This window comes from Telopea speciosissima, chromosome 3 (genome assembly GCF_018873765.1).
Source record: "Telopea speciosissima isolate NSW1024214 ecotype Mountain lineage chromosome 3, Tspe_v1, whole genome shotgun sequence".
NCBI lineage: Eukaryota > Viridiplantae > Streptophyta > Magnoliopsida > Proteales > Proteaceae > Telopea > Telopea speciosissima.
In genome coordinates this window covers 9,315,706-9,327,802 of record NC_057918.1, presented here as the reverse complement: position 1 = coordinate 9,327,802, position 12,097 = coordinate 9,315,706, and the positions used below count along the sequence as shown (strand labels likewise).

Here is a 12,097-nt window from a genome sequence, read left to right as displayed (position 1 = left end):
TACCAATGACAGCGTGAAGCAGTGTGGGAGAGAGACCTATGTGAGGTGAGAGGTCTTGGTGCAAGTGAGACTCAAACCATCTATCCCCTTCTTCCTTCCCTTGTTCTCTATTTTCTGTTTTATTCTCAGTTTCTATTTATTTTCTGTGATATAACTAACACCTGAGGCACAATCAAAGACCTGTTGCTGCTGCTGAAGTGGTTATTTGGCCTAAGAACAGCACCTTGTTGCTGCTCCATTGAAATACTGCCTGAAGACTCAAGACTTAAAAGACATACCTTGCGGCTCTTCTGGGTGATTCCATGTTGCAGCCATCTTCAATACCTTGGATCTCCAAATCTGATTATCAGATCCTTCTCAAGTTTTGATATTGTGTGCCCCAACATAGACCTTCCTTCAACAGTATTTCCAGATTGATCTAATGGCTGGTTCAGTGGTTTCTGTGAGTTACCATTTTGTGATGCATACCTTCTAATTCTTGAACTACTGATATTTCTCAGCATCCAACATCTAATTTAGGCTGGGCCTTTGAAGAGTAGTACGTTCTTAAGAGTCGATGGGTGTCTCAGCCCTATTCGAATGCCCAAGTTACTAACTCTGTCAGTTTTTGGTTTCTTGAAGATTTTGTGTGTTAATAGTCATGTGCTAGACAGACCAGGGATGAGTTCTGTTGTCTTCTTTGGTGATCAGATTCTATCCTTCAAGTATTGTGACAGAATATCAAGAGTTCTAAATCTTGGAAACACCTTGCTGTTAGGTGTTACAATTAATTACTTGTTTTTAAAGCGCTGTCACTTGCTGGTTTTGTCAGTAAATTGATCCTCCTGTAGAGTTGTTATTAGTTGAACTGGTGCTACATTATTCTAGGCTGCTAACAAAACTGAATAGCTGACAGATTGATCTTATAATGTGTGCATAATGCCATGTTTCTACCCTAATCCTGTCATCCAATTCATAACATTTGCCAAGTCTCCTTCTACTATAACCCGAGACCATCCCTTACTGATCTGCAAGCCTATTCTAGGCCTCAGAGGAATCAGCTATTCTTTTGTAGAATCACCTTCACCAATGGGCCCTGATAATACCACAGTTCCATTCCAAAGTCTAATCACTCTCCCAATACCTGAAGGACTCCCTAGTAAACACTCATTGATATTCCATTTAGCCATTCCTTCTGGTAGAGGCTGCCAATTGAGTATCCTCTTTGCTCTTCTTTCTCTCATAAAAATCAAAGGTCAGTCCTATATGGATTATTTTATACACAAGTATGTTCAAAGGTTATTTTGTGAATAAACTTAAGAATTAGTCATAAAATCAAAGTTTAAGTGAATTTTTGTATAGGACAATGCTCCACAATACAGTTCTCCATATAACCACTCTAAACTGCTTTCTGTCATATGTTTAAATAATTAAAAAAAACAATTCTTGTCACTGCTGTTTTAGCATATATGCATGGTGATTAATTTTGGGACAAACCAATGCACCTTGTCAAACTGCAGGAAGTACAAGTAGTTAACCTATCAGTAGAATTTAATTCTCCAAAATATTTCAGCTTTTCATACGTTCGGCTATTTTTTAAATATAGAAACAGTACATCAATTTTATGAAGCTATCAAAATCAGTATAACATTGAGAGTATCAGTATGTCTCTCTGTCTGTAAGTATGTCAGCAAAGTGCATCAATCACATAAACAAGTAGATGTAAATTGTTCTCCAAGAGAATTGAGTTGAATCATGGTACTCCTACCCAGTTTATCAAGAAAAAAGCACGATACCTTGCTCATTCTTGAGAATCTGCTCCTTTCTTCAAATATCTTGCTATTGAGTGTTGATTCAAAATTTCTTTGTCCAACAGCTATACCCCTTCCTTTTCATCTATTCTTAAACCTTGGAAACTTTGCAACCAGAGTACTGACCCCTAACTCGCAGCATAATGAAACTTGGTTTCACCTGAACAGCCAATAGACAAAGCTGAAACCCTTTAAGAGTCCATGGAAATCTCAATATTGTTCGAATACCCATTGCAGCCCTCCCCAGAACCCGCATTTCGGAACCCCTTTGGCTCTTCAGTTCAAACTCTCAACTAAACCCTAGTTTTCTCAATCTGAAAACCAAGTCTCTTGCCGGTTTCCATAGCGCAGAGTGCCCTATTTACCATATCAAACCCTTTCTGCATTCATTCATTCTTAACATTAGTTTCCGTGTTCAACCTTCTTCCCCTGGCCTCATATACTTGACATATACACACAACCCAAATACTTGACAAATTGTACCCACCGGCTTACCATGTTTGTTCCTCAAATATACTATTCTTTCAAGCTCCTTCGTGACTCGAACCGGCCACCACTAGGTTACAATGGAGCAATCTAATAAATATGATTTATTAGGTAAAGATCTTCCTGAATACTATTAAATATGATTTGACTTGCCGTTCTGTGCGTGGGATGCAGGGTCCACATTGCACGCGCAAACCAATGAGAGTACGCGATAGCATAATGGGCGACAGAATTTCCACCATACATGGATGGAGGCATAATGGTCATTCCGTCACCCACTCTACATGGGCATGGCCTTTGCCACGCAAGGAACTTTTTCCCATACGATTTATAAGCACGGATAAAAAACTCGGGTTTCGACTTGGCTGAAATCGAGTTTTGGTCGAAACTGATCGAAACTAGGGAATTTTTCCACTTGATGGGGAAACCTTGGTTGGAGGGGTTTCTGTCGAAACATGGTCGAAACTGTCGAAATGAGGTATTATATAGACCTGGTTCAAGGTCGAAACATAGTCGAAACTACTGAGTCTTGGTCAAAACCCTGAATTCTTAAAATCACCCTTCAACTCGTCTCGAAAACCTGTGAAACCGAATTAACTCAGTGATTTCAACAAGTTTCGATCGAGTTCTTCTTCAATGTTTATAAGTAACCATCTCTTGTTAAAATATGAGCAAACACCAAATACTTCAAAATCCCAAACATCCATTTCTCCTACATGTTGTCCCTACTCCCTCTTACATTGCCATTCCTCCGAAGGGTTGGTTGTGTAACACGGCCAAGAGTGAATATGAGTCAAAGCTATGATAGAATATTTCTTGGGGATTCATCATCTAATATGAAACATACTTAGAGAGTATTAAATTCGAGTATAAAGTGATTACTCCTTGTTGCATCAAGAAACTCGCCGGAGCATGTTGTGCTTGCAAGGCGAGATTAGCAGAGAGTACCGGGCATTGCCGGTGATCTCACTCCAATGCTTAAGTTAGAATCCTGAGCAACAGATAATCAAAGTTTAATTCAGATGATCATAATGTGTGTTACCTCCCTTACTTAAGGTGGGCGATGGGCAGAATCGTGCCCTAATAGGAAAGCTAAATCCTAGGAGTGGAGTGAGAATGTTTAGGAGAGACATGGGGGATAATGTTTATCCATAACTTCCCACGCGCCCGATTAGGCGCAACGTGGGCGAGAATTTCAGGCCTCGTTAACTCATGGCAAGCCTTGCGTTGTTTATGTGAAGTATGGAGGTCGCTCCTCCCACTGGCTGGGGCTAGGTCATTACGACCTGGGAGCGTCGTGGCCAACCTTGACATGGGTACGAGTTGTGCCCTCAGGCTACACTCAGCGCGTATCTCGCTTATCTAGTCTCGCACCTGTTGAGGTCGCTCCTTCCCGTTAGGTGACCGCTCGCTAATTCACGTACCATTCTAGCTCGTTCTCGCAGAGAGTGGTCTTTTGACCTATCACTCCTCAAAGACTTCACCAGATTAAAAACGTACCTCTAAGTCTTAAGATTTCATTTCTGTAAATTGTTATATCTTGTAATCCTGAGCCTCCTAGGGGGCATTCACTAAACTTGCAGTGCCTCCAAGCAATCGAGCTAGCGGTTGTTTGCTTTGTTTCCTCTGCTCAATTATATTTTTCACACTTTTTACTTTTACTTCTCCTTTGGATTCATCAAAGTTTATTTTTGAATTTTTTGAGCAAAAAGATATTTGCTTAGTTGCGTAACCCTTGCACTAACATATGGGCTAATGAGACCACACGTAGGGGCATCAATATGAATGGGATTTTATTATTTTGAGAGGGGTGGGATGGCAATTTCACTGGCAACATTATTTTTCTATATTTTTTACATCACACAGTTAAAATAGTGCATAGGGCCAACGAGAGTACGCACGCATGGGCATCAATATGGATGAGATTTTTTTATTTCACAAGACGAAGTGGTAATTTCTTGGGCTTTTGTAGGGGTGTCAATTTTGAACCAGAACCGGTAATCAAACCAAAACCATCCTGCTAGGAACCAGAACCGACCCACCCAATAGCTTATTGGTCCGGATCTGGTCTTAGTGATAGGTTATTCGTCCGGATCTGGTCTGATCCCCGGAACCGTTATGGAACCGTTGGAATCGAAAGAAATGCATACACTTAAACTTGTCTTGCACCATTTTTTCTATTTTAAAATGTTAAAAAATGATCCTTGCTACTTTAACATACAAATAAAGTGACTTTTATTATACTATTGTTGTCCAGTTGCTATTAGAACATGACCCCAGACTAAGCACAACACTTAGCCCCACGAATTCTAGTATTCTACCCCTATCATATTTGTTGCACATAGAGGACACACACCAGTAGTTAATGAATTGATATTGAAAGATTCTAGCTTGCTTGAGATTTCTCATTTCAATTGGAAAAATGCTTTACATTTGGCTGTTCAACAAGGGCATGTTTGGACCTGATTAGGAACCGGAACCAGACCACCCAGTAGTTAATGGTCCTAGATCTCAGAGTTGGAACCGGTGAGCTTATTGGTCCGGATCTGGTCTTGACACCTTAGAGCCAGAACCGCTAAAGAATTGGATCAGTTGACACCCCTAGGTTCTTGTATCCTGGCGCAGGAGCCACGCCACCGGTTAGCGATATGTTTACTACTTTACCGTTAACTTTTCACTGGTACTTTAGGTTCCCGGCATATTCCGCGGCCATGTGCAGATACCAAAGCCGTTGATGAGCTGATCCATTCCGTTGTGGAGAAGATTACACGTGGGCAATCTCACACACGATAACAACACTACAGTGCCCTGGATCTCTTCCGTCTTATTTCCGTTTTATACCAAAAGTTGGGCGAGGATCGTACGTTTGCAGGAAATAGGAATGGCTTGACGACATGTTCCTCGTGTTTGCATTCCTTGACCTTTCGAGTTAAGACGGTGCAACCATCGGAATCTAGGGGCTCATCTGCATCTCTTTCCAGTCACTTGGGTCGAATTGAAGCCATGGTGTCATCAGCGATGTTATGTTGCCGGCAGACTAGGCACATGTGGGCAAGCTTCTTATGGTTTGCCGTAGTATTAGGATTTGGTTTGAATTTTGGGGATGCGTTGAAAGTACCCTTTAGGATTAAGGACGTGCTTCCAGTTCTGCCTCGCCAGATATCATGGCCCGTGCTAAATAATCTTCACAGTCCGGTTGATCTTTTACCCACTTTTGTTGGATCGGTAGCTCCCAACAACGGCTCAATTGAGTGGAACGGTGCCTGCTTTAAGAGTAATGAAGCTCGGTTCGAGTTCACCGGTGGTGAAAGTGACGAGCAGGAATTGGGTGGTGGGATTCTCTATCTTAAGGTCTCTTCTGCGTCCTTTTATTTTATTTTACTGGATTTTCGTCTATTTTTTTTTTTTCTTGTTATTTTATCTATGCCTGGTTTTGTTGTCAATTTGATCAATTCAGAGAGCCAATCAAAGAACCGTGAGAGAATTCTTTAAATTTGATGTATGGGAAGTTTTAAAATTCTCTGATTATGGTAGTATGGTAGAAAATTTGAACCGAAAAGTGAATCTTCATGGATGAACTGGGCGTATAAGTGGTGGGGATGAATAGAATTTTAATCTACTACATAGTCAGAAAAGTGTTACCATACTCTTCATCCCCGATAGTTTGCAAATAGTTCCTGGTTTTCCTCCCTACAGTTTGCGATTAGAAACACATAGAAGACTGATACGGTAGTGGATTAAAATTCTTTTACCCCATCACTTGAACGCTGCTGATTTTTTCTGTGTCTGGGGGATATAAGTTAAATATGTAGTAGTTGAAAATTTTTTCAATTCTACAACTTTGAGAGGGCACAAACCACTCATTAAATCTTCACGAAGTTGTGTGTGTGAAGTTTTTCAATTCTACAACTTTGAGAGGGCACAAACCCCTCATTAAATCTTCACGAAGTTGTGTGTGTATGTGTGAGAGAGAGGGAGGGAGGGAGGGAGCCTAACCTTCTGGTCGATTATGCAATTTAAGAAAGCCTATCTAATGATATAAGAATCTTTAAAATAAGTGTAAGGATTCTAAATTTAATCCTAATTGCTTAATAATCAAGCTATAAACAAGAAATGAAACAGTATTGTACGAACTGAATATTAGATCTGATAAACTGATCAATTAAAATGCAAATTGAGCCAAGATCTTGATGATCAGAAATCAAATTCAGCAGGTATATAACCAAATTTATGAAATCGATATATTGGTCAGAGAGGAAATTGAATAATATGGAAGAAACCAAGGAAGAAGGAGATGAATCAGAAGAACAAGTTGTGGATAATGAGGAGAGGGATCACCTGGCTACAGGGAGTAACCAGAATTTGAAGAAGGAGAATAAACTATTAACCAGGCTTGTCCACCAGTAACACGCATGCACCAGCACACCTTCATATAAAAGCCTCAAAATTTCTATTAAAAAAGTGCTAATCAGTGGGGGTGATTCCATGTATTTATAGACTGTTAAAAAGACCTATATAACTCTCACAATAATTCCTATTCATTCTCCTAAACTGAATAAAATATTCAGATTCAAAACTGCCCTGCTGCCAGCCTCAGAAGCATAGTTGTCAGGGCGTCGCCGTCCAGGCGCCTTGGTCGCCTTGTTGATGTTGCCTTTTGTATCCAGGCCTCCTCCAACGCCTTGGTTGCCTAGATGCTGTGATAACCGTGCTCAGAAGTCCTGTAATATCACTGAAACTCTAATTTTTAAAACTCTCTCTCTCTCTCCAATCAGTATGTCTCGACTCTCGACCACATGTAGGCCCATCATATATTTAAGTTTCCAGATTGCAATAGGACACAAATACTTCCTGAAAGACTAGACTACCCCTGTACTGTTTCCAGACCCTTTTTTGGCTTTCTAAACCTGGACTTAGGCCTCCATAAAGGATCATATTGATCCAGCTATGAGGGCCTTAGCTGCTGCATCAGAGAGAGAAGAACATTCATCAAGTTGGGGGGGGGGGGGGGACCAATAACAAGTATTTCAGGTGTCAAGAACTTCTGCATTATTCCCGACCTAGGAAAGGAATCTCTTTCTGTGCTGGTCTACAAGCCTAATACTTATTTGGAATTTTGGGAAACAATTGTCCTTAATATTGTACTTAGTCATAGTTTGTGTATGTGATGCACCAATTGTCAATCATCTTAATATGTTCATTGGTTGACTATTTTTGCCCTCTTCGACAGACCAGTGAAGCTCACAGCTGGACTTGTATGGACCTTTATGTATTTGCAACACCTTATAGAGTGACATGGGATTATTACTTCTCTGCTCGGGAGCACACTCTGAAAATTTCTTCGTGGGAAGAGCCTGCAGAATTGGAATATGTATGGTTGTGTTCTTGATTTGATGAATTGCACATTATGTTTGATATCTCCATTACGTAAATGTGACATTCTTAGTGACTACTGATCAGGTGAGGCAGCATGGGATATCTGTATTTCTAATGCCATCAGGAATGTTGGGAACCTTGCTTTCTCTGCTTGATGTCTTGCCTCTATTTTCAAATACTGCTTGGGGTCAGAGTGCTAACTTAGCCTTTTTGAAGAAACACATGGGAGCAACATTTGAAAAACGCACTCAGCCCTGGCAGGCAACCATCAAACCAGAGGATGTTCATTCTGGTGATTTCTTAGTATTGTCAAAGATTCGTGGGCGATGGGGTGGATTTGAGACATTAGAGAAATGGGTAACAGGTGCATTTGCTGGACATACAGCAGTTTGCTTGAAAGATGAAATGGGAAATTTATGGGTTGGCGAGTCAGGGCATGAGAATGATAAGGTATGTGAATTATAATCTACAAATTGCATGTCAGAAAAAGCAGGAGAAGTCACTAGTAGGAATTGCATGCCAAGAAAGCATATGATAACTTATATGTTTGTCTCAATTTGGCTGCGAGTCATATTCTTGTGGTGCAGGTAGTGCTAATTGATTAGTTTTATGAGATTCATAGACTGGTTTTGTTCAACATTGTTTAATTGTTAGGGTCTCATATTTTTGTATAAAATTTTTTGAGCACATTAACAGTAATGTCTCATTGAATCACACACTTCTCAATATATTGATGAATTATAAGTCCATTGCATTCTTGGTGTGGTACAGGGAGAGGAAATTATAGCGGTAATTCCATGGGATGAATGGTGGGAATTGGCACTCAAGGATAGCTCCAATCCACAGATAGCCTTGCTTCCCTTGCATCCTGATGTCCGTGCAAAGTTTAATGCTACGACTGCATGGGCCTACGCTCAGAGCATGACAGGGAAGCCATATGGTTACCACAACATGATCTTCAGTTGGATTGACACCATTGCTGACAATTATCCACCTCCTCTTGATGCTCACTTGGTATGCGTCATTATAAAACATCATGTGTTTTAAGATATTCTTCATATTTAAAAAAAAGAAGAAGATATTCTTCACCTTTTTGCTAGCTTAACTGTAGGCTTTTCCAAGAGGCATATGGGATTGAGATTCTATCGCTGCTGGTTTTCGCAGAAATGGAATTTTCTTGCAAGTTTTCTTGTTTGATTGGGACTTTATGAGTGAAAAGCTTTTATCTGCAGAAGGATATTGTGAATGGCATGTAATGAATGTTATGTGTAAATGGGGGTGGCTGCAAGACTACTGTTCAACCATTCCACTAATATAGGGCCATATCTTCTGTTTACTGGACCAGTTATTTCCTTCTTTTCTGCTTCAACTCCTGTCATTTTGGGTTCTCCTCCTCCTTTGAAGCCTTCAAATTGATTCCTCCCCTCGGTCTTCTTTGAACATTGCAGGACTGTCAACTTTCCCTCATCTTGTCTTCTTTGGTGCTATTTCTAGGTGTGCGCTTACGCGTATACATATGTTTTACATAGAGAGACAGACATTTACACATTTTAAGCAAAATTTTACTAGATATTGCTTCTATCTACTATTTTAGTTACACATTTTGTGTTTGCATTCGCAAATATGACATCATTCAGGCAGAAAAGTATCATCTTATGACTGATTGGGTGATGCTCTTTGCTTAGGATTCATTGCTTAAATTGTTTTAGCTTGAATGCAGGGAGACCAACTTAATCTTATCTGGCTTAATGTGATACTCTTTTTTTGTAGGTACTTTCTGTTATGTCCATGTGGTCTAGAATGCAGCCAGCCTATGCTGCTAATATGTGGAATGAAGCTCTTAACAAGCGACTTGGAACTGAGGTATATGTTGATTCTTTGTGAATATCAATATATTTGTTTATCATTAGACTTATTTATTTATCATTATATATATATATTGTGATGTATGTATATATCAATTTGCCATGTTACTCTCATATTCTGACAATTTCGTCCTAGAGTGCTACGCCACATAGAAAAGTAATGCCCTTTTTGCCTTTTTGGCCATTCTTGCATTACATTGGTCAGTTCCACATCAAGATCTGAGACGAGTAGCTGCATTGCCTCCTTGTGTGAACCGTATAATTACCCTTACAAAGAACAGCCGGTACAGGTTTACATGGATTTCTCTCTCCTATCTTGCTGTAAATATTCAATGCTGAGGAGTTTTAGTTCGATACTCGGCAAGGTCCTACAGTGAGAATGTAATGGTTATTAAAGAAAAATAGACCTTAAAAAAGATTATGAAGGAAAACCCAGACAGAGATGTATCAGAAAATTCTTAAAACAAAAGAGTGAAGGTCAGTATGACTTTGGAATGCAAATTATTATCTATTGGAGAAGTTAAGTCTAATGCAACAGTATCGGGGAGGAAGTTGTTGAAAGGGAGAATGTGCCCCAATTGAATCCACCCCTCCACCCCCCCAACCCAACACCAAAAAAAAAAAAAAAAAAAAAAAAGAAAAGGAAGAAGGGAAAAGGAAAAAGAAAAAGTCCAATAATGAAAGAAGAAACAATGAACATACACGAAGTGGAAGCATGGTAAGCCTGATTCAACAGGTATCATTAAGAAGGTAGCCATGCTGCACAATTCTTCTGCTCTATGAAATTCAAGTTCTAGCATTTTGAACTCTTTTCTGGATCCATCCTGCTCAACTATCATTTCAGAAAGTGCCAAAAGGAAGCTCTTTCTTGCAGTTTGTAAATTAATGGCTTGATTGTATTCTTTGTTTGATAACTTGGTGATGGTCAACATATGGTCATAAAGCAAAAATACTTGTGTTGCTGATCATTTCCCTGTACTCGTGGTACTTTGATTACTAATGGAAATTAGTGCTTCACATGCATCTGACAACTTCCGTGAATTATTGGTATTTATATTCAACACCTTTACATGTTTGATTCAGGGATTGGACTTGCATGGAATTCTTGATGAGACTGAAAGACGTGGAATAACCTTTGAGGAATTACTTGTCATCCCAGAACAAGATGAGTGGATATACAGTGATGGGAAATCAACAACCTGTGTTGCCTTTATCCTTGAAATGTATAAAGAGGCTGGGATCTTTGGTCCCATTTCCAGCGCTATTCAGGTCACAGAGTTCACGGTAAGTACCAAATGTCTTGTCTCAAGATTCATGTCTTATTTTTGTAGCTTCATCTGACATGGCTGCATTATCGGTTACAGATACGTGATGCATATATGCTTAATATATTTGAGAATAATCGTACAAGCCTGCCAAGCTGGTGTAATGATGAGGATGGTCGACTCCCATTCTGCCAGATTCTCGGAGAGTATCGCATGGAATTGCCTCAGTACAATACCATTGAGCCATATGCCAAAATGAATGAGAACTGCCCTTCCCTACCACCAACTTACAAAAGACCAGTAAAGTGTTGATAATCTGAACTCTAGCCAAGTTATTAGATTCCTTTGCAGTGCTGTCCAAGAGTCTCAGTACTGATCTGCTGGAGATGTCCTTTGACAGTTTATTCAATATGTAATTGTTCCTCCTTTAAATGTTCAATATGTACATACCTGTACATATCAGTACTGATCTGCTGGAGATTTTCTTTGACAGAATTGTGCAATCTGTAATTGTTCCTCCTCCAAAATCTTCAGACCTGTACATTATTTTCCCCCCCTCAATACAGTTAGACGTTTAAATCAACAGGAATTTGATATTTTCTGTGTTGAACATGTATATCTTGAGGCTCTTCTCAGATTTCAGTTTGGAAATGTGTACTCTGTGGTTATATATAGCAATTATACTGAACTGGAGCTGTCCTCTCAACTCAACCTGCAAATTGCAACTAAGAAATACGGTTATATGATAATAGAAAAACAGAAATTGACCTTTCACTGTTAGTCACTTATATTGCAAAAATGTAAGATGCTCCTGCCACTGCGGGGTTTGGGGAGTGTCATAATGTACGTGGCTTTACACCCGTTTCGGGGGAGAGACTGTTTCCCAACTTGAACTCAGACCGCTAAGTTGCAATGGAGCAACCTTACCGATACTCTCATGTTTGGAATGTTAAAAAAGAAAAGAAAAAAATATGAAAAAGAAGAGATAGACTGACACATAAAATCATGGCCAAAGTTCAATTTCCTTTTTCACCAGTGGGAGAGGAAGAATACATTCATCATTGGTGATGTGACCATGTAATAGGATTCTATTTTTTTGATAAAGATGTAACAGGATTCTTATGCCATCACAAACTCGCACCCCTTATTGTTTAGGGTCGAAAGTTGATGCCCGCCCATGAAAAAGGAATTCTTGCTTCACCATCGGAAGGGAAAGCCTTATTTTTTTTTGCTTCACCATCGGAAGGGAAAGCCTTACTTTGTTTTTCTTTCTTTCCATACATTTCTTACATTCCGATACATAAGCCCCCGTAGG

General features: G+C 39.7%; 1 protein-coding gene across 1 annotated transcript; it reads left to right on the top strand.

Annotated features, from left to right (window-relative positions):
* Positions 1-5,199: 5,199 nt before the first annotated feature.
* On the top strand, positions 5,200-11,230 carry LOC122655869. The gene is made up of 7 exons (XM_043850243.1): positions 5,200-5,627; positions 7,507-7,647; positions 7,737-8,102; positions 8,424-8,666; positions 9,423-9,515; positions 10,601-10,801; positions 10,882-11,230. Exons 1-7 carry the CDS (start codon positions 5,280-5,282, stop codon positions 11,092-11,094), a joined length of 1,605 nt encoding a protein of 534 aa, XP_043706178.1. The 5' UTR covers positions 5,200-5,279; the 3' UTR covers positions 11,095-11,230.
* The last annotated feature ends 867 nt before the right edge of the window (positions 11,231-12,097 follow it).

Coding starts and splice junctions, on each gene's coding strand:
- LOC122655869 (XM_043850243.1), top strand. CDS start 5,280: ATGGTGTCATCAGCGATGTTATGTTGCCGGCAGACTAGGCACATGTGG. Junction 5,628..7,506: donor GTGGGATTCTCTATCTTAAG/GTCTCTTCTGCG, acceptor CCTCTTCGACAG/ACCAGTGAAGCTCACAGCTG. Junction 9,516..10,600: donor ACAAGCGACTTGGAACTGAG/GTATATGTTGAT, acceptor TGTTTGATTCAG/GGATTGGACTTGCATGGAAT.